Below are 21,915 nucleotides of genomic sequence, written 5' to 3' on the forward strand. Positions count from 1 at the left end.
CAGAGCAGGATGCAGCGAGTAAACTAAAAACCTTGTGTTGGCATTTGAATTTCTACGTGTGTTTTTCAGTGTGAGGGTTACTTTTCCATTTCCTGCCTTTGTGATCTGATCACCGACAGAACAAGCCACACTTCCTGTTTCCTTAATCAGGGCAGGTGGCGTTTGGCACAGGCAAAGGTCGGTTATGCAGTGGAGGCAGCTGCATCTGCATTGTCCTTTTTTCATATTTCTGTTGTTGTTATGCACACATTATTGATCTTTGTCTCTTCATGTCTTTTGGGCTTTGTGTTTGTGCGCGTCAGCAGTCCGTAAGACGCGTGTCAGGCTGCTATTGTGATAGTTGCGCAGTCCTGATTGGTGTCTGTTTGCTCTCAGTGATGACCCGAATCTCCCCAGGCACCAGGGGAGCCACACCCAATCCTTTGTGTGCCTGTGTGTGTGTGTGTGTGTGTGTGTGTGTGTGTGTGTGTGTGTGTGTGTGTGTGTGTGTGTGTGTGTGCACAAGAGGTAGAGAGAGAGAGAGAACGAGCTCGGGATCCCTTGAAGCTTGTCTGTGTAATTATCAGGCACAGCGCTGAGCCCGTGCGGCCCGCTAGTACATCCGAGGTCGCAATGCTGGATACTGTGCAGTTCTGTACACTCTGTGCTGCTTTTTCCCGTTGTTTATCCAGGCCAGCCTACACCACTTGAGCAGCGGCAGCTACTTAAGAGGCTCAGGAGCCAATTAGGGAGGCACACGAGCTGACGCACGCTGAAGTCCTCACGTGATGGATAGTATGATCTTCGCTCCATACTATTGGATGTCCGTGTGTGGCTTGATGTATCAGTAAACAAGCAGTGGAGAAAAATAAAATCGATAGATTCAATGAGGAGCTCCGAGATGTGTGCTGCAGACGCAGTCATGCATGCAGAAGAGGCTTTCAGGGGTCATGTGTTTGACACAGGTGAGCAGGCGAGCCCATAAGCACACGCAGAGACACACAAAGCGTCCATGCAGAAGACATAATGTAAAGGCACAGGTACGGCGTGCTCGATTACAAAAGAGTAATGGGCCGCGCGGGCTAATGCAGCGGTTCAGATGGACCCCTCTTCACCAGGCTATTGTGGCGGATTCTCCGGGAAATGAATTGCTGCTATTGTTGTGTCCTTGCGTGGCACTTTCATTGTTATGAGCGTCTCTGCATAGGCTAATGCCTCGTCACAATACACCATGCATCATCCCGTCGGAACGCCCCCGGTACAAAGTGCTTGAAAGTCACGGCACCAGGATCAAGTTGCACAACCTGTGTACACAGATGCGCCGTGTTTATTTGATTTGCCTTACTCCCTTTTATAGGAGTTTGGGGTGGGTTAAGTTTGATGTTTAAACTATTTTTTTTTGGGGTGCAATTTGAAGTCAAGCAGCCCCACAGTCAAAAAACACTTCAGTCAATTTATTACCAATCCGCAGTGGATGCTATCCGAGTCAGTCAACAGCCACTCAATGTTTATCAGGGCCAATTAAGACCAATCAAGCCCATTAGACATCATAATGTTGGCAGACACAGGTGGTGAGAGTCTAATGGGGCTTCACTGAAGAGAAGGGTTAAATGTCCGCGTGGTGGCCGAGCGGCGTCCAAAGCAAGGCGTCCTGCAGACATTCATAAGGAAGTCCCCTCTCTGTGTTTCTCTATTTACTCATCTGCAACCAAGCCCCCCCTCTCCTTCCCTCCCACCGCAGTAGCCTGCCCAGTCTGTGGACATACATTCATGCATCACGTCCAAGCCAATTGTGCAGCTAAGAGAATCATTTCAGTACATTGCAGGCAGCCAGTGAACCAGTCATCTTTGCGCTATCGCCACAGAGCTGCTCCCCCCACCCCACCCGACCCCCACCCAGCATCCCATCCTACAGTCTCCTCACCAGCCCACTTACAGTGTGCCTCCGGGGCAGGGAGCTACACAAATCTCTGCCAGCTGGGCAGCCAGAGACACTGTGTGGGATGAGATGCAGGCTCGTATCCCAGCGCTCTGAACGTGGAGCTCATCAGAGAAGATGGCAGACACCAGAGTTTTTTTTTATCCATTTATATAAACATTTTCAGGTTCAACAGTGACTTTGAAAATAGGGCCCCCTTAGATAAATTCCTACATCAAGAGAGACAAACCCAAAACATCACCTCATAATCAAATTCCAGAGAGAGTGCAACTTCCAAAAGGGAGCTGGATGAAGTCCTTTCATTTCTGTTGTTAATAACAATCAAGCTTCCTCAAATGTTCCTCTAAATAAACACTGTACGCCCTTTTCATCTCATTGAACCAGAGAGATGGTCTCAGTTCTCTCTGTCTTTGATCACAGATGAATAACCCAACACCAAGTAGTGTAGCCATTCTGCTATAATTACGTGTTATTAATATTTTCCTCCATTTGACTTTTTCTATTTTTCACCTACAACACTACCAGTTAGAGACACCAGAAACATTTTCTTCATGTATCGTTTTTTTTTTTTTGGGCCCTGCATTGCGACATTCAGGGCGTGAATGTATAATCATCATCATACTCCTGTGAAAATCAATGGCAGGTCCATGTTCTATTCCTGGCTACTAGAAATGGCCCTTTTTTGTGAAGAGTAGAGAGCGAGAGAGAGAGAGAGAGAGAGAGAGAGAGAGGAAGGCGAGGTGGAGAGACGAAAGTAGAGACTGTCCGATGCTGGTTGGCATGGTAACCTGGCCAGGTGAAAGGGAGCCCGGGAGGAGGGGGGCTTTTGTCTCACGAGAGTAGCCTATCAGCAGCCAGCCTATCCCCCACAATCCCCTGCAGGCTTAAGCGTATCATCACTGCCCTCTGGGTTGCTGTGGAGGAACAGGGCTCTCCTCACCTCCACATGAAAGACACATTGTGCAGTAAACACACACTGCTCACTATGCTTGTTATTCTTAGCTGTGCCCTGTGTATTGTCTTCCAGGCTGAATTAGATTTCTGGGGAGCTGGTGCCTAATAAGACAAGGGACTCCCTTTTTACTCCTTCACCTCCTCTCTGCCTCTTCTCTTCTTTCTCCTTCTCCATCTCGCCACTCCTCCCCGTTATGTCGTTTCCATAATTCCACTGGATATTAAACAAATACATCACCACAACGATTACAGGGTTACAAAGTGCGCCTCAGGGTTGGCTCAGCTGGGCTGCTTGAACACGCACACACATGAACACACACACACGCACACACACACACACACACACACACACACACAGACATGCATATACATAGACACAAGCTGGTGTGCGTTTCAACACACAGAGACGTGCATGTGCTTCATCTCTGAGCCCTCTTCATGTTACATAGACACTCTCATTGTTTGTATGTGTGCCCCCTCCTACACATTCACATCAAGATCTCGTTGTAAAATAGATTTAGCTCCATGTTTGCGTCAGTTTAACCGCAGAGCGGCTGTCTGCCTCACATATTACATAAAAGAGAACAACATACATACTTTTGTATGCTGATGTCAGCAACTGATTCATAGAAATAAATGAACAGAGGTGATGGTCAATGATTCTGTGAACATTAAATGAACATTTTAATTCTTTGGTTGAATTAAGGATGGATGAACAGCTCTTTAGAAAGTTGTTTCTTTTCTTCTCCTCAATATGATGAAAAAACCCTGTATTGCTGCTGTCTATTCATGTATATGCTTGTTTATTCTACTTCAACGTACCAACACCGTCTAATATACATTTTTTCCCCTTTTCAACAATCTCATATACCTGCCTGCAATGTTTGTCCTGTTTCAATCAATGAGATCTTTTTTTTCTCTGTCGCTCCGCTCCCGACTAAAGAGCTGTATTTGGGCGGAATGAGCAGCTGGGAGCTTTGATTGGCTGTGAAATCAAAAGCCAACCCCCCTAAATTCGCCGTCAGCACACTAAACCTAAACTTATTGGTCGACATCGTTGGTTCAATTTACCAGAAACCAGAAAATAGCAGAAACTTTCCTCTTAGAGCTGTTGTTTTTCTACAATTATATAATAATTTTTAAAAACAAAACACATTTCTTTAAAATATTTTTGAGCAAATAAAGCATTAAATATCACACTCCAGATATATTCCTTTTAAATCTCTAAATACATTTTGTGAGGCCTTTTTAAAAATTGTAATAAACGTTGTTTAACCAATAGCAGTATTTGTTGGGTTTTGATGAAGCAGAAACTGTAGAAATGGAGAAGATTCCTGTGTTGCCTCTCTATCCTCTCCACCAGGCTCCTATCGCTCTTTGCTTTTCGTCACCTCGCACAGTGTCCCACTCCCCAACAGTGTCAACAACATCGCCCCGCGACGCCTCTCAGCCACTCACACAAACGCTAACGTTTAAATAAAGCCTGATCTTTTTTTTTTTTTCTCAACGCTGACTTTTCAGAATATGTCTCACAAAAAATTCATACTTGTCATGCAAAATAAATCAGCGTTCTTTTCCACAGCCGAGCCCCAAATGGCTGCTGAGTGAATAAGAGATGAGGCTTAAATGTTTGCAACCTCTTGGCTGACACTTTCCATCACATCACTGAAGCCCCGCTTTGTGTGTTTGTGTTTGGGTATGTGTATATAAAAATATATATGTGTATATAAATATATATATATATATGCAAGAGCTGAAAGACACATTTGTGTGCACAAGCTTGTGTGAGTGTGTATGTGGGGTCAGTGTGTGTTGTTGTTGTCAGGGGTTGTTATACATTATTGTGGGTGTAATGAGGCATGTAAGTCGTTCGTGCGTGTTTAGTGTGATGTCTTCAAAGTGTTGTTGGCATCATTTTTAGAATAAGACTACTGCTTTGAGGTGCCCAGATACTTTGCCTCAGAGGACTTGCAGGATGCATTTTGTCCTTCAGGTTCATCAGGTTCTTTGTCATGTTCAAATTACAGTTCCTCTGCACGATGTGACAGTCACTTTGGCACCTGCTAGCTAACTAGCCAACTCGTCTTGGCTGCAACCAACAAAGGAGACGGAGACTTTATGTTCTTCACAAAGTTGTTTGTCGTCCTCTGAAGAACATCTTTAATTAAGCCTAGTCCTTATAACACATGTACCAATGAGGTTCATCCATATCAATTATTTACAATGTATATTTTTCTCTTCTTCTCCATCTTACTTCTCATACCAGTTCCTGCCATGATCACATCCTACCCCAACACCACTCTGGCCACGCAGGGGGAAGAGAAGAAAATGAGCTGCACGGCCCATGGTGAGAAACCCATCATGGTGCGCTGGGAGAAGGAGGAACGCATTATTAACCCAGAGACCAGCCGCTACGTGGTTTCTGTCAAGGAGGTGGGCGACGAAGTCATCTCCACCCTGCAGGTAGGAGGCACTTAGAAATACAAAATTCAATTAAGGTCTATACAGAATATATTGTTTAGTTGTGTGTGTGTGTGTATGTATATATATATATATATATATATATATTATAAATTCTATATTTTAAATATGTATACTTTATTAGAATGTGTTGAATGCGCTTATCTTATTGGTTTTACTTATTATTTGTTTCATGATTGACATGTAAATAAATTAGTCTGAAATGCCAGTGACCAGGTGGCACTGCCTGCATATTATTGTTTTATTTAAACTCCTCTCATTTGTCTGCGTCCCTCAGATCATGCCCACAGTGAGGGAGGACTCTGGCTTCTTCTCTTGCCACGCCATCAACTCCTTTGGGGAAGACAGAGGAATCATCCAGCTCACAGTACAAGGTGTGACTTCACCTTCCTCATCTTCATCAGAACAAGATGTTCTGACAAAGATTTTCAGCCCTCACTACAATTGAGATTCTGTCATGTTGCCATTTTGCTCGACTTCACCTGGCTTTTGGAAGTGTTTTAAAACTGAAATGACAAAGTGTGGGTCACCGTTGTGCCTTGCAGAGCCCCCTGACCCACCAGAGGTGGAGATTAGAGAGGTAAAGGACAGGACCATTGCACTGCGTTGGACTATGGGTTTTGATGGGAACAGCCCGATCACAGGCTTCGATATTGAGAGCAAGAACAAATCAGGTACCAGAAAAAACTTTTTTTTAGATCAGATCGGATGATCATACAGTGAATTGGGTTCAAATGTGTTTTGATTGACTATGCCTGCGTTTACCCAATACAGCCTCCTGGGATACTGCTCAAAAGACCAAAGACGTGTCACCTCAGCTCAACCAGGCCACCATCATCGACCTCCACCCCTCCTCCACCTACAACATCCGCATGTTTGCAAAGAACCTAATAGGCAAGAGCGAGGCCAGCAACGAGCTCACCATCACCACGGACGAAGCAGGTGAGGAATGAACTGACTGCTGTATTCTGCAATGAACCTCCCTGCACACACATCTCAGACACTCACCTCTCACTCTTTGAACGACAAAAATCACATACAGTTACCGCAACGAGAGTATGTCTGGTACCATGACGCGACAAATCACAGTAACAGAAGCAGGTGAGGGGGATCCCGAGAGGCAGAAGGGGGTAAAGGGCCAGCTGAGTCAAGTCATTAAAAATCTGGGGACATCGGCTCTGTTGCATTATTGAAGACACGCTTCACCCGCATTATTAGAAGAGATGTTCAATTAGAGGCCACTGGTAAATGTCACACCACGGTCAATAGAATGAGGCTGTAGCCCATCTGCAAATCGGGATCCCGCCCACAGAGCACTTCTCCTCACCCTCAGCACCTACCTTTACACACAACCATCATATTTGTTAAAAATAGCCCAACTGACTTCTGGACGTTTGTTTATTTCAGAACAGCGTTGTTGGCCTTTTGAAAACTATTGAGACGTGTATAGTTGTATAACGCGTACACGTTGGCATTTTCTGATCTCAGCTCCTGATGGACCGCCTCAGGAAGTGCAGCTGGAAGCCCTCTCCTCTCAGAGCATCCGAGTCTCCTGGCGGGTAAGTTGATCCTACGGTGTGGGTTGATAATGAGTGTTTGTTTCTGCCTTTGCCCCAACGGCCTTATTCAAATCATCCCGCGTAGCACCAGAATTGGTCCAATATACTGTACAGTATGCCTAAAATAAAGACTTGTAATCACAATTTACTTCGTACCCCTCATTCTGTTTGAAGGGATAAAACTCGGCCAAATTTCCTGGAACCATGCAGCCAGCAAAATAATTTTTGGGGGGTAAAGGCTGGCGCATGCTTCTGCTTCTGCGTCGTTGCGTCGACGCACTCGTTTCAATTCATGGTTCTAAAAGTCTTGCGTGTGTTGCAGAGCAATTCACCGCCAGAACAACAGGCGGAGTAACGTGTTTCTGTTGAAGACGACCTAGAGAGTCACGTCTATTTATTTATGTGTTTATTTATTTATCATAGACTTTATTGCCCCGTGCATCGACACTGCTGCTTTTCATCACGGACACATTTGTCCCGTATTTTCCTCCACAACTTTGTGCACCTCTCGACCGGCAAACCGGCGTTTGCGGCGATGAGCCTCCATGAATCCAACCCGCTTCTGCAACCCGCCAATGACGGCTTGTATAAGCGGTCATATTTACGCATTATCTTCCGACAAAAGTTCTTTGAGAGAGGGTTAGAAAGATAATTAAACTTTTGGGTGCCTCATTTCTTGCGGGTAACTGCTCTTGTCTTGTTTGGTTTACATGAGAATAAATAAGAGGGTCTTGTTGTTGTAGCAATCTCTGGGTGCATACCTACGTAGGTGAGGGTTGGGATGGTGTATCACAAGGTTACACCATCCCAATATCTGTGCATAAGTGTGGCTCTATGGAAAAATACATTCATAAAAGTTCTACCTCATCAAAGACTTTATTCCTATTTCTCTGACTCTTGTGATAATTGGCACTAAAGCGGGAACGTTTAACCCACACTGTCTTCAAAAAAACGTGTGTTTTTCCATCATCAGGCGCCTAAGAAGCACCTCCAGAACGGAGCCATCCGAGGCTACCAGGTGGGCTACAGGGAGTACAGCTCTGGGGGAAACTACCAGTTCAGTGTGATCAGCGTGGAGACCACGGGGGACAATGCAGAGAGCCTGGTGCTTGACAACCTGAAGAAGTTCACCCAGTATGGAGTCGTGGTGCAAGCCAGCAACAGCGCTGGGACAGGGCCCTCCTCCACGGAGGTGGCCGCCACCACGCTGGAAGACGGTAAGACAGGAACACGGTAACTGAGATGGGATGGACAGAAATGGAAGAAAAGGAAGTCAAATAGAACTTATATATAAGTATTCAATGATTTGCCATCACTGCTCTTGGCTGCTTGGTTGCCTGTAGAGTATAACTGCTGAAGGATTTGGCGTCATCTTTTTAACTTTGTTAATATGCTGTATATACGACATTCATACGTGTTTATGTATACATATAAGTAAACACTAATGACAAATTTGGATTTATGTTTGCAACGCCAGCACAACACAGCTGTGAATTTACTGAGGCAGCGTCGGTTTAATTTGTAAGAGATTAGTGAGGATCTATCACAGCCTAGTGGTGATCAGAGGATGCTGCCATATGTTGTCAGTGCTATCAGCGTTTAACGGACTCTCTCCTGGTCCCCCCCCACCCAGTGCCCAGTCGTCCTCCAGAGAACGTCCAGGCCACTGCAACGTCTCCAGAGGTCATCTCTCTGTCCTGGCTGACCCCTCACAAAGACGCTCTCAATGGCAACCTGTTGGGCTTCAGGGTCATCTACTGGGCCAACCTGCCTGATGGAGGTACACATTCAAATATCGATTAAAAACATGATCAAATATGAAATACTAAAAAAAGAACACTTATGGAGAGGCTCACCTGCTGGCACATGATTTTAGAACATGAGGATGATGAATTTGTTTCATTGAGGCGTCAGCAGAGAGGCTGCCATAATTGCCTACTTTATGGGCGTATGCAAAATAAAATCCATACTGGCCACGTGTCGTGTCCCGTAGCTGGAGAGCCCAGCCTTCTGGCTATGAACAATGCTGTATTCAAAAAACTTTAGAAATACTTGCTTTGGAAATCCCAGTGTCTCATTTGTTAGAGCCTTCAGGTGACTTACACACAATATATTTTGGCAAATAAAAACTTGTATTTGTTGACAAAAAAAACTGCACAGGGCCCCTTTAAGAGTCACACCGGACCAATCAGAGCAGAGCTCCAATACCTCGCCTGCCAGGGAGGGATCAAATACAGGATGAATTAACCATCCAAAAATGAGTACCATCTCAAAATACTTTAAATGGCAGATTGTTATTGTCTGACTGATAAATATAGAAAACTACTGCAAATTTCCACACAGAGGAGAATTAAGAGAGCCAACTTGGTGTTTCATTGTGTCAAACTCAGACATAAATACATCCGATTTGTTTGTTTGCTGACTGGTGCTCCAGTCAGTATTTGTTTACCTCTGCTGAATGCAGTGGTTATGAATTACAAACTGTTCGTACTATAGTAATACAGACTGCCATCTATGCTTTAAAATAATATCCAGCTAATAGTTACCAAAAGGGTGTATCTTGTGTACCTGGGTAACCCCCACCACTGGCCAGAAGTCTGCATGGTCGTGTTGAAGTCAGGCAGCATACCATGCCATTGTCACATGATGGGTTTGTGTCCTTGGTATTGGTTGTGACAGCACAATTACCTTTGACCTCTGCACTGTCACATCATGTTGGCCTGTAGACCATGTAGACCATGAGCGCTCCAGACTTGACAGCGGACTAGTTTGCATGGTAACAGTCCATAGCTCCGTGGGTGCTCGCTCAAAGTTAGATGGATTATAACCGTATTTGAATATGACGGCCTCTTTGCACTTTGTGTATCTTCGGTTTTGTGGATACCGCTGAATTCAAGAGAAGAGCTGATCGTCAGTATGAGAGAGTGTTCTGTCAGCAGAGGGCCGTAACAAACCATGCTGCATCTTGTTGCACTTACGTTGTTGGAATTAGCCTGGTGCTTGACAACCTGAAGACTGCTAAATGCACAGATACTTGCATCTATTAGAAAAAGAGAATGAAATACGTCCTCTCTACTCAATACAACCCTAATGAGCTCCACATGACCCAACAAGTTCACGTGTCCATTCTGTCTCCCTTAATCTTGGAAATTTGCACTGCACAAAAAACTTGAAGTCTGAAAAGAAGTCCTCTAAATGGATTGCACTGTCCAACACTTCTCAGAAGTATCCAATAAGACTCAGAAGGTCCAATGAGACTTTTTTAATGAGGACTTGTGCCTCATTAAAAGCCGGGGGAAAAAAGATGCAGTTGGCCTCATACATTTACATCCTTGCCATAAGTAGAAGGAGAGAAAGGAGGGAGATGGACCAGTGGAAGTGACATGGACGGGGGTTGACAGAATAATTCAAACAGTTGAGGCTGGCAGGTTGCCAGTCAAGGCCGGCCAGCGCTGCACACCATGGACACAGGGTTGTTTAAACTTTGTAATTGAATGTGGCATTAGGTTCAAGGTTGTCCTATGACGCCCTTGGGCCCGACATCTACTGTTATGCAGTTGATCTGCTGTATAATACATATGAGTCACTTGTCTTGACCAGCGGCAGCTTGGGACTATTTACAAAAATAAATCTGCTTTATAAAAAGGCTGTCGACCCGAGGTGTCATTACTAAATTTAGACTTTTACTCACCTCATCGCTCTCCTGTCCTCTGTTTTTTGTCTGCTAGAGCTTGGAGAAATCAGGAATGTGACAACTTCTAAGCCATCTTTGGAGCTGGACGGACTGGAGAAGTACACCAACTACAGCATCCAGGTTCTGACCTTCACGAGAGCTGGAGACGGCGTTCGCAGTGAACAGATCTACACCCGCACCAAAGAGGATGGTAGGAGTCACCTCTTCAAATACATTCACACGGGTAGCAGTCACATTGCACCTGTTAAGGCGAGCTTCCGCTGAGACTGGTGCCAAAGTGTGAGTTTGACCCCCTCTGCGGGATCCAAAGAACTACAATAATCTACAATAATCTTCACATTAAATGGAGGATTATCAGCTGTAATAAATTGAGAATTGTCTTCAGTACCGTAGCTTTAAGTATGACCTACGCTATTAGGTCATGTAGAAGATGATAGTTGGCCATCTCTTATCGTGCTTTATAATCAGTGTAAAAGGCACACTGAAAATACTCTTGAGTAACAATATGAGCAAAATGTGGGAAATATATCAACAAGATGTTCTTTTCCTTTTAGTTCCTGGGCCTCCGGCGGGTGTGAAGGCAGCTACAGCTTCAAACTCAGTGGTGTTTGTGTCGTGGCTCCCTCCTCTCAAAGTGAACGGCATCATCAGGAAATACACCGTGTTCTGCTCCAACCCACATCCCACGGTACCAATAGCTTGAGTCGTATGCATTTCAAATTAGCTGTTCATTTTGACCATTCCGCATCTTTAACCTTAACATAACATAAGTATAAGGCTATAAGGCTATTCCCCTCACTCACTAACTGATTTTTAACACACATCGGTACGAAAGCTAAATACTAAAAGCCAGTTAAACCAAAATGTCCATCATAGATTGATAAGCTTTATAGATTCAAAGATTGTCTATTGTCCTTAGAGAATTATCACAGACTCTCTAGTTTATGACGAATGAATATATATAATATGAAGTCAACATTTAAGGTCTTCATGATCATCTCCAGCTGCAAACTTATGACCGTCCTGAATGTCTCCCCTCTCCCAGGTGAGCAGTGAGTTTGAGGCGGCCCCAGACGTGTTCTTCTACCGCATCCCCAACCTGAGCAGGAACCGTCAGTACAGCATCTGGGTGGTGGCCGTCACCGCCGCAGGCCGTGGAAACGCCAGTGAAATCATCACCGTCAAACCCATGGCTGAGGGTAGGTGGAGTCTATCACTGGTGCATTTTGGTAGTCAGGCCTGTAACTATGGAACTATGTTCCACATTTGCCCCTTAGGTAGATTGTCTTTTTCCACCTGTAAAAGGCAAATGGTGTCTTTGTTCGTCCGGTTATTAACTTTTACTGCCATGTGCTTTTTAAAGTAAGTTCTAAATTCATCAGCATCCCGTGTTGGGTACTACTCCCTTTCCCCCCTTATCTCCTCCTAAGGAGACAGAGAGGGGAGCATCGGCTGAATATAAATAACCCTTAGTTTGACCGTTTCGACACCTAACGTGCTTTGTGGAAGCCGATAAACTGATGGCGCGTGTTGATAGACCCCCGTGGAGTCTGGAGTCAGGACCCAAAGTTCCTATCAGGATGTTCACATGCTGTCTGAGGGCTAGGTGATGGATGTCCCCCCGACTTCTCTGCTCCACCTCTTAGATGGGGAAAGAAATCACCATTAGACTGGGCCTGTCTCCCTGAATCAGTGAGCAAACGGGTTAGAGAGTGAATAAGACGCCAAACACTGTGAAGAAGAACCTCTGTCTCAACTAATTCAGAAAAAAACAGCAAGTGTTTCTTTCATAGTGTCCTAAGTGGGCTGATGAAGCATGTGTGTGTTTCTGCAGCTCCGGCCCGGATCCTGACGTTCAACAGGACTGTAACGACCCCTTGGATGAGGGACATTGTGCTGCCTTGTAAAGCGGTGGGGGATCCATCCCCAACCATTAAGTGGCTAAAGGAGATGTGAGTACACTGGATGCGGTTGTTCTGGATAATTATGGGTGAATACGGTCTCAAGTAGTAGAACTGCTCTCAGCGTTACTGTGGGACATGCCGCTTATTGTAGTCGCACCTGCGTTACAGCAATGGAACCCCAGCGCCTGTTGTGATCGACAGCCGGCGTAGCGCACATGGCAACGGCAGCCTTGTCATTCGTACGGTGAAAGCAGAGGATTCTGGGAACTACACTTGTGTGGGCAGCAACAGCTTTGGGTCGGACAAGATCGTCCTGAACCTGCAGGTCCAAGGTAAGACACACAACACGTTCAATATCAACAACAAAGTGCTCTTCAGAGCCCATGACGTCCACACAGAGGGGATGTTTGGACAAGCAGTCATTTGTCCATTCGTTTTGTTTCAGTTCCACCTGACCAGCCTCGCCTCACAGTGACGAAGACAACCACCACCTCAATAACCCTCTCCTGGATCCCCGGAGACAACGGAGGCAGCTCCATTAGAGGTCAGACAGACACCACCCTACTTGTGTTGTCGTTGTTTTTTCCGGTTTATTATGATACAGAAATAAATCTAAGCTAAGCCACTGTCTCTGAACCAAGTGAGGTAATACAATGGAGATCACAGGTGTGTTTTTAGATCTTTGGGCAGTGAGATCCAAAAAAACGAACTGCAGTTACCCCTTATGGGTGCAGCCAATGATCAGGAGATCATCCAGATTGTAACTTTACATTTCTTCCCCCCCGTGTTCTTCCCCAGGATACATTCTGCAGTACTCGGAGGACAACAGCGAGCAGTGGGGCAACTTTGGCATCAGTCCTAGTGAGCGGTCCTATCGACTGGAGAACCTCAAGTGTGGCACCTGGTACAAGTTCACACTCACGGCCCAGAATGCAGTGGGGCCGGGGCGCATCAGTGAGATCATTGAGGCCAAGACCCACGGGAAAGGTATAATCTAACAAGTTTATTTCGAGAGGCACATAATATTACACATAAGGGAGTCACATAACCTACACATCCTACAGATTTAAAGATAGAACATCACCCAAGTGTTTCATCAGTATTGTTATTGTGGAGGTGGAGGATAAACTAAGGATAAACTAAAAAGTATTGTTTATTCATTTATTGATAACTCTTTCCGGAGACTTTATTTTATTTTGTGATATTTTTTCTCAGTAAGCTTGTAGTCGTATGATAAACACAGAATTATTTTTTAATTATTTAAAACATAAAACGATTATTTTGATTCCAAATGTAAACTTTTGCTGGTTTTCTTCTACAATAATGGATCAGGTATAAAATGTTTTGGTCCAACAAAAATGCTGATTGGAGATAAAAATCTATTCTTGTTAGCTGTAATTGTTCAAGGTTGTTGTCACCACTAAGCACATCTGGCCTAGTTAGGAGGTTTTTACATTCTTACTGTCAACACTGCAGAGCCCCAGTACTCCAAAGAACAGGAGCTGTTCACCAGCATCAACGCCACCCGGGTCAAGCTCAACCTGAACGGCTGGAATAACGGCGGCTGCCCCATCACCTCCTTCACCTTGGAGTATCGAGCTGTTGAGGCGCCGACGTGGACCACGGCGCAGCGCACCTCCCTCACCAAGAGCTACATCCTGTACGACCTGCAGGAGGCCACCTGGTACGAGCTGCAGATGAAAGTCTACAACAGCGCCGGATATGCCGAGAAGAGAGTGAAGTTCGCGACACTCAGCTACGATGGCAGTGAGTTAACACACCAGTACTGTTTCCGACTCATTTATTCACAGGGAACGGAGCAGGCCGTGACAGAAATGTCTGTCACGGCCTGCTGAAAGCGGCAGGGAAGTGTATGATTCACCGACTGCTCCGGAGGAAGCATAATAGTAACACTGGCATTCTGACGGTTGAGCGAGCACACAATCTGTGACAAAGCGCCACTGTCAACACTGCAACACTGCACTGTTTCCAGGATCTGTAGCTCAGTGAGTTTGGGTAACAACAGGAGTTTTAGACTACAGAATATTCTGTGACTACTGATAAAGTAGGCTTCCGGCTCAGAGAACACCTGGAGTGTTATTGTACCATAACCAGGTTTGAACAGCAACTAAGTCACTTCCTCCTTCACATCCATCCTGCAGCTGAGAGAGAGCAGTCAGGCTGAACATTTAGCTTCAAAGGAGGAGTTTCTTTGCACTTTAGCTTATGTTCCCCCAAAAGGAAACCAGGTATTACAGACACCTTTTGCAGAAGGTCAGGCGCTGATATCAACAGAATTAAACACTGTTCTCTTACATGGGAATAATGTCATGAAGCCCTTTTGGGCAGAGCATCAGCATCCGTCATAACAGACACACCATGTGACTTCCATAAAGGTACCATCGCACCGCTGGTGAAGGCGCCCAACGTAAGCGAGGACCACTCCGGGGGTGGCGAGGGTTTGAAGATGATGGTGACCATTTCCTGCGTGTTGGTGGGCATCGTCGTCATCTTCATCGGGCTGCTGGTGCTCAGGAGGAGGAGGAGGGAGCAGAGGCTCAAGAGGCTTCGGGGTGAGATGAGAGAGATCGTCTAACACAACAGTTTGTAGCCGCTGTCTTTCTCCGGTTCAACAAATTAAATGATATTTTGTTTTCCCAGATGCAAAAAGTTTGGCTGAGATGCTCATGAGGTAAGAATGGTCAAAAACTCTCTGACTTAAAGAGAAAACGGCAGTAGATTGTGTTTTTATGTTTGTTTTTTTGTTTGTGCTCTCCAGTAAAAACACCCGTCCAGCAGAGCCCATTAACAAGCAGCAACAGACACTCCGAATGCACATCGACATCCCCAGAGCCCAGCTCCTGATCGAGGAGAGAGACACCATGGAGACTGTTGGTGAGCTCATCGCTAGTGTGCACTGCTGCCCAATGAGAAACGTCACGCTGCAAAATAACGTGGTTTACCTCCTGCTGAGCGTGTGATTTTTCTTTTTCCCGCCCCACAGACGACAGGTCCACCGTGTTACTGACGGATAACGACTTCGGGGAGACCCAGAAGCAGAAGTCGTCCACAGTCACCCACACAGTCCACTACCAGTCCCTGTCTCAGGCCACGGGTCCCCTGGTGGATGTGTCCGATGCCAGACCAGGAACCAGTAAGTCCAGTACGGACGTCTTGTTTTTTAAACACAAAACATAGACATAGGATATAGGTTCTGTTTGTGACTGTTGTAGTCCCAGATATATTTCTTCTGTGCGCAATGTTTTCGTTACCTTCCATTTGTTCCTCCATGGATTTGCTTTTTGTTTTGTTTAGATAGTTTCCAGGGTATTTGCAAGGCCGACTTTAATCTTACATCCTCCCCCGTTCACTGGCTTTTTCTTCACTGGCCCATCATTGCATCAAAACCACCTGTATGTTAGATATTATCTTCACTGTGAGAATGGACGAGCCTGGACATCAAAAGTCTCCATTACTGTATTGTGTCCCGAATAAGTCGTGACTCTTGGTCGGTAATGTCAAGCGACAGCTTCTTGTGTGTCCAGATCTTTGTTTCTGCTGATATCCGATGCGGGGAATGAGTGACCATAACCGTTGCTACCATGAAAAGTTCGTTGAGTTCAGCCTCTCCCGACCGTCATAAACACTGTGCGTCCTGCGCCTCCCTCTCAGACCCCACCGCCCGCCGCACAGCCAAAGCCGGACCAGCCGCTCGCAACCGCTACGCCAGCCAGTGGACCCTGAACCGCCCACATCCCCCCGTCTCCTCTCACACTCTCAGCACCGATTGGAGGCTGCCCACCCCCAGAGTCGCGGGCTCCGTCGACAAGGAAAGCGACAGCTACAGCGTCAGCCCATCTCAGGACACAGGTGAGCAGCACGTCAGGTCAAGCTTCGCTTTGAAACGTTTGCCTCACCAGCGTGTCGCTACTTGTCATCTCTAACAGGAAATCACTTGCAGTTGTCTTACCGCTTTAACAAAGTCAAATCCCAATAATTCTGCCACTAACTCTGAACACTAACCCCCCCCCACAAACCCCCGGCCCCTTGTCCAGACCGAGCACGGAGCAGCATGGTGTCGACAGAGAGTGCGTCCTCCACCTACGAGGAGCTCGCCAGAGCCTACGAGCACGCCAAGATGGAGGAGCAGCTGCGCCACGCCAAGTTCACCATCACCGAGTGCTTCATCTCTGACACTTCCTCAGAGCAGATGACGGCAGGCACCAACGACTACACGGACAGCCTGACCTCCAGCACGCCATCCGAATCGGGCATCTGCCGCTTCACTGCTTCCCCGCCCAAGCCTCAGGACGTCAGCCGGGTCATGAACATGGCCGTGCCCAAGGCCCACAGACCGGGTGAGGCCACAGATCCGTCTCTGCAGGAACCCCCGGTGGCATGCCAACCTTTAATTGAAACTGGCCTCATTATGACACTAATCCCTAAACTTTAACGTCCTGTTAACATTGACATCTAACCCTCAACATACCGACAGCGAATCCACACAAAGTGGTCCACAACGGATTCAAGTTGATAATTGTCTCAGTTACACTCTCCTCAAAGTCTTTAAGATGGAAGCTGGGGAGCCATACAACCAGAAGATCAAAACAATCTGAGTTAAATTGGACACCCCAGAATATCAGTAGATTATTACTTCACACCATCAACTAAAATATTCATGTGTGTGCTTAATTCAAATCGTGGTTGGAAACTAGCTTTGTTAAAACTAAATGAGAATGTGGATTTGTTTTAGCAGCATGTGTGGTTGAGGCGTTCACACCTCAATGGAGATGCTAATGAGACGCTGCGTCCAGACGTCATTTGATGTTTGTATTCCTGTTTAGAATCAAATGATGGTTGTAATAGTGAGTCAACAGTGAGAGTGAAGGTTGAGCCCAAGATCTCTCTATTAAATTAGATGTGCTGGGTCTCACAGTAAGAACACAAATACTGAATATTCCCTGGATTCATTGCTGGAATGTTTTCTCGCTTACCTAACTCTGATCTGTGTGTGTGTGTTGTCCTTCAGGGGGCGAGTTGGTCCACCTTCCTCCGTACCTGCGCATGGACTTCCTGTTAAACCGAGGCATGACCTGCTCTGGGTCATCCAGGGGGACAGCTAGCGGGGAGAGAGCGGCCATGGGTCAGGCCTGTCTGGAGCCCCAGAAGAGTCGCTCGCTAAAGCGGCCCTCGCGCATGGCGCCGCCGACGCCCACAGAGGCCCCTCAGGCCAACAGGGACCCAGCGGCCCAGTGGCAGCCCGGCTCCGCAGCCACACTCCCCCACAGAGAGGGCTCGGAGCTAGCCCAGGCCGCCAAGCTCAGCACCTCCCAGGAGTCCCTGCTGGACTCTCGAGGACATCTCAAACCAAGCAGCAACCCCTACGCAAAGTCCTACACGCTGGTATAACAGCAGGGGCACCTGGGGCGGGACTAGAACTCACTCTAACACTGGACTTAACACTCAAGTGCAGTAAACCGACTTTCACCACGCAGTTCTGTATATATCCCCCCCTCTACTCCCCTCTCTCTCTCTCTCTCCAAGGGCGGGGTCACTTTTACTAATCTCCTTTTATTTATTTTAGAGTATTCTTTTATCTCTTGTTTGTGTTTCATTTCTTTATTTTGGTTTCTTTCTGTTTGACTTGAGAACAAGTTCACTCATCGGGAAGCAACTTCAGCCGGAGTTGTGCCAAACTAATTGAATAACGAGGGAGCATTATTTATCCTTGATTATTCTTCATTATTTTATTAATCAGTGATTATCAATTGTTAATTGTCAGCTATTAAGGATCATTCGTTATTGATTACCAAATGATCTATTATCACCATTACAACAATGTTTTCATAAGAACCCGGACATGCTTTTTTTCTGGAGTGGAAGATGACGATTTGGAGTCATTTTTTTCCTATGGAATATCCTTCTGAAACATTGAATGAAACTCGGGAGAAATCTTGGAATGAAAGCAATTGACACCAGTCCAAACTTTTCAGCTGCTCTCAAATTGTTACTTTTTTGAAGAAAAAAAAATCTATTTCCTATGGATGCATGGGGACTGACCAATTAAAAGACAATGAGGATTACGATCGAGGCTGTACAGCCCAGTCGAGCATTTTGTCACACTGAAATGATCCAATGTGAAGATTTATTATTCTTATTACTATAAATATATATATAAAAAGAGAAATCACTTTTATTTGTGGATATTACAGGGAAGAATTGGTTTCGTTAATAAAGTCCTTAGTCATGTTTGCACATATCTCGTTTTAATTAGGAAATGGAGTCTCTGTTGATCTTTCTCTGTGTCCCATTCTCTGATGGTGCAATATGAAAAAAGATATGAAAAGTATATGAAAACTATTGCTCTATACTGTACTGTAATGATGAAAAATAACTATGTTGTGAGTATACTTACAGGGCCGGTCACACTCCAGCTATGTATTCAGGTGTAATTTGCCACTGCTTGTTTGCTAGGGTGGTAAATGATGTTAGCTAGAATAGGGAGGGTTTAGAGAACTAATGGTTTGCACTTCACAACACCCCAACTCAAGTGTGTCCAGATAGATCCCCTTACTCTCAGTGCACTAGGTAGAGTCTTCAGGGCTCTCACTCTCCTCAGTAGATTTACTGTTGCTGCATTGCAGTGATGCTCCTCTACAGGGAAAAAGAAAATCGTGAGACAATCCAGCAGAATTCCCCCTTCAAACCAAACCTATAATATCTTTGGGAAATATCCCCAAAAAAAAATGTGGATATACGTAAGAAGCTGTTTTTTTCGTTCCTGTCTACCCTGGCCCATTTCTGTTCTTTCTGTTTCTTTGAGTTAGCCTGAAGGGAGAAGAGTTTGATCCAAAATGCTGTGAGGTCATTATGTCAGTTTCTATGATTAGTTTCTATGATTAATTGTCTTCATTATGATTATACATTTTAACAAAAAAAACAAAAAAAAAGATGTCACTTTTTATTTTTAACATGAGTGTTCACCATGGTGGCACTGGAATAAAGAGAAACTAACACAAAAGTTCAAATTTGATTAATAAAATGGCTGTTCCCCAAAGTGTCCTCCCCGGGTTTGACATGAGTGACTGATGGTGGCGTGGAGGCAGAGCGGGCTGCACAGAGCGGCTGGACGCTCTGCTCTCCGGCCTCTAAATCTTTACCCTACTTTTATTTTAACGTCGGTGATGCTGCCTAAAAGTAGTCACTGATGAGAGGTCTCTAATGCTGTGGTTATGTAGCTTCCGTGCCTGCAGGTAGCAGTATTGCAAGTGTAACCTTTGGGACATAACTGCAGCCTGACATTTTTAAAGGACACAGGCCGTGTAAAGTGAAGGAAACAGTTTGCATTTCTGGGTCCTTGTTGTTTGGTGAGGATTTTCTTTTCTCCCCAGTCTAATTTTGGAGAAGCCACAGCCTTCTTAAACCAGAAGAAGCAAGTAAGGAAAATGAATAAATGATCAAGCAAGTTTAGAAAACGAGAGATCAGTTTTCCCCCTAAGCCTTAAAGGACCAGAATGCAATGCAGCTGGAGACTTTTCTAAAGCTATGATCAACATTGGTGAACTAACTGACAGAGACATTCTAAGAAATGTAGGAAATCACAGGATTAAGTCAATATAAACTGTGCTGAGCATAAAAACCCATAAGTGTCCGAGGGTAAATCTCTCCTTTCATAAAGCCTGTACATTTAACTGTCACTGCTTCTACAAATGATATATGATCTAATATGTTGAAGATTAACTAAATCTCCAAATCTTACCACTGACGTAGAATCAAAATTAGAAGCTATTTATTGCCTGTTACTCTCACAGGAATTTGTCTTGGTGATTGGTGCGGTATAAGGATAAAATTAGACATGAGACATGAGTAGAATAAGATAAGTATAAGACTATAGAATATATAGTATAGAGCGTGCAGTCATATCTTTTTGTAGCTTTATTAAGAATGTGAAGTTGTACACGTGGATGTACGGGCAGGGACCTGCGGCCTGCTGAGGAGATCATAAAAAGTGAAAAACATATGATGAAATACACAAAATCTGTGCTATAGATGAAAAAAAAAGATTCTAAGCATTGCAAGATTTTGTATCATCCAAAAAGCTGAATTTCAGATTGGTTGGGTTTTCTGCTTTCCATATAGTTTGCACTGCGGAGGATGGAGCAGATCAGATTTGTACCGTACCCAAGTGTGTTCATAGAATGCTGATATGAAATATGAAAAAGCACCAGTACACAATGTGCGAGCTGCTGCCTCCGCCACAAAGCTCAACGCACGTCACCGGGCTACAGAAACCACAGAAGGGCCACAGAGAAGAGCCGTTACTGAAGTCATCTGAAAAGGTCCCCCTTAAAATCTATGTCAAAATCAGTATCAATCCACCAGTCGCTACCAAATATTAGCAGTTTATAACCATGGAGGTGATTTTGTCATGAATCATTAGTGCAGTAAGTAAAAGTTCACAAGGTAAAGGTGCATATACATAACAGATATATTATGATATATGTAGGAAATATGTAAAACAATAAATCTCAAATTTTATTTTTGAGGTTTTAAAAGCTCTTTTATATAATATTACAGAATATATTGAAAATGCTAGATGCTATGGATACTTCTGCCATTTACAATGTATCCCATAATGCTGTTGCTGTCATTTACCTCATTGCCATTAATTCAATGGCAAACTCAATATAGAAACCATTGTCACTCTTACTATTAGTTACCTTCAGGTAACTAACATCATTTGAAACACTAAATGGAAGTTGTTATTCATCAAAGTAGCTTTTCCTCCACTTTTACGTGTTTGAAATGATGAGTCACGTCTACATAATTCTCATATCAATAATAAAAAGCAGTATAGCAGTAAAAACACACTCTTAAATTAATAATAATACATTGAGCTAAACATTTGGTTCTGTTTATTTGGAATAATTTGTCATTTTTGTTTTGAGGAAGCAGTTTAAAACTCTACATGTTTACCTGATAGATATTTGTTATTTTTTAGATGTTTTAACTCTGGAAACGCTGTCTAGCTTTAGTTATGTGAAACAATCTGTATCTGTCTGAATCGACCAAGATCAATCTCTAAACAGAAAAGATACCAGTGCATTTCTAAACTGTGGCATTGATACTTTACTTACATGAAGTATAAAAGTATTATCTCCAAAATATACAATATTGTGGCAAAAGCTTACTACTAAAATGAGCTAAACTAGCATTGCACTGTATTCCTCTGAATTGTTTTGTTTGTAGAGAAAGTAAAGAAGCGTCCGTCACAGAGAGGTTGGGCGTGGTGGTGAAGGCTGAAGAGACGCTGCCTCTTAAAGTCTGAGCTCAAAACCAGCAGCCAGCTAATGCTCACTGTCTTTGGCTGGAGGGGCCTGAAAAATAAACACAAAACTCATATTA

The 21,915-nt window shown here is 44.6% G+C and overlaps 1 protein-coding gene across 2 annotated transcripts in view; it reads left to right on the forward strand.

The window, feature by feature from the left end:
• Positions 1–19,567, forward strand: part of dscama (Down syndrome cell adhesion molecule a) — a 78,384-nt gene extending 58,817 nt beyond the window's left edge. The window contains exons 12-33 of one of the 2 annotated variants that reach the window (XM_040181783.2): positions 5,139–5,335; positions 5,631–5,727; positions 5,899–6,027; positions 6,128–6,295; positions 6,842–6,912; positions 7,886–8,129; positions 8,546–8,692; positions 10,641–10,796; positions 11,161–11,294; positions 11,652–11,805; positions 12,441–12,558; positions 12,679–12,842; positions 12,956–13,054; positions 13,309–13,497; positions 13,987–14,277; positions 14,907–15,083; positions 15,172–15,202; positions 15,290–15,405; positions 15,515–15,673; positions 16,183–16,380; positions 16,566–16,868; positions 17,540–19,567. In XM_040181783.2, coding sequence (XP_040037717.1) covers positions 5,139–5,335; positions 5,631–5,727; positions 5,899–6,027; positions 6,128–6,295; positions 6,842–6,912; positions 7,886–8,129; positions 8,546–8,692; positions 10,641–10,796; positions 11,161–11,294; positions 11,652–11,805; positions 12,441–12,558; positions 12,679–12,842; positions 12,956–13,054; positions 13,309–13,497; positions 13,987–14,277; positions 14,907–15,083; positions 15,172–15,202; positions 15,290–15,405; positions 15,515–15,673; positions 16,183–16,380; positions 16,566–16,868; positions 17,540–17,919 — 3,722 coding nt within the window. In that variant the 3' untranslated portion in view covers positions 17,920–19,567. The remainder of the gene's footprint in view (positions 1–5,138; positions 5,336–5,630; positions 5,728–5,898; positions 6,028–6,127; positions 6,296–6,841; positions 6,913–7,885; positions 8,130–8,545; positions 8,693–10,640; positions 10,797–11,160; positions 11,295–11,651; positions 11,806–12,440; positions 12,559–12,678; positions 12,843–12,955; positions 13,055–13,308; positions 13,498–13,986; positions 14,278–14,906; positions 15,084–15,171; positions 15,203–15,289; positions 15,406–15,514; positions 15,674–16,182; positions 16,381–16,565; positions 16,869–17,539) is intronic. The other variant, XM_040181784.2, reaches the window with a different exon arrangement.
• The last annotated feature ends 2,348 nt before the right edge of the window (positions 19,568–21,915 follow it).

Source organism: Gasterosteus aculeatus, chromosome 7, assembly GCF_964276395.1.
Source record: "Gasterosteus aculeatus chromosome 7, fGasAcu3.hap1.1, whole genome shotgun sequence".
NCBI lineage: Eukaryota > Metazoa > Chordata > Actinopteri > Perciformes > Gasterosteidae > Gasterosteus > Gasterosteus aculeatus.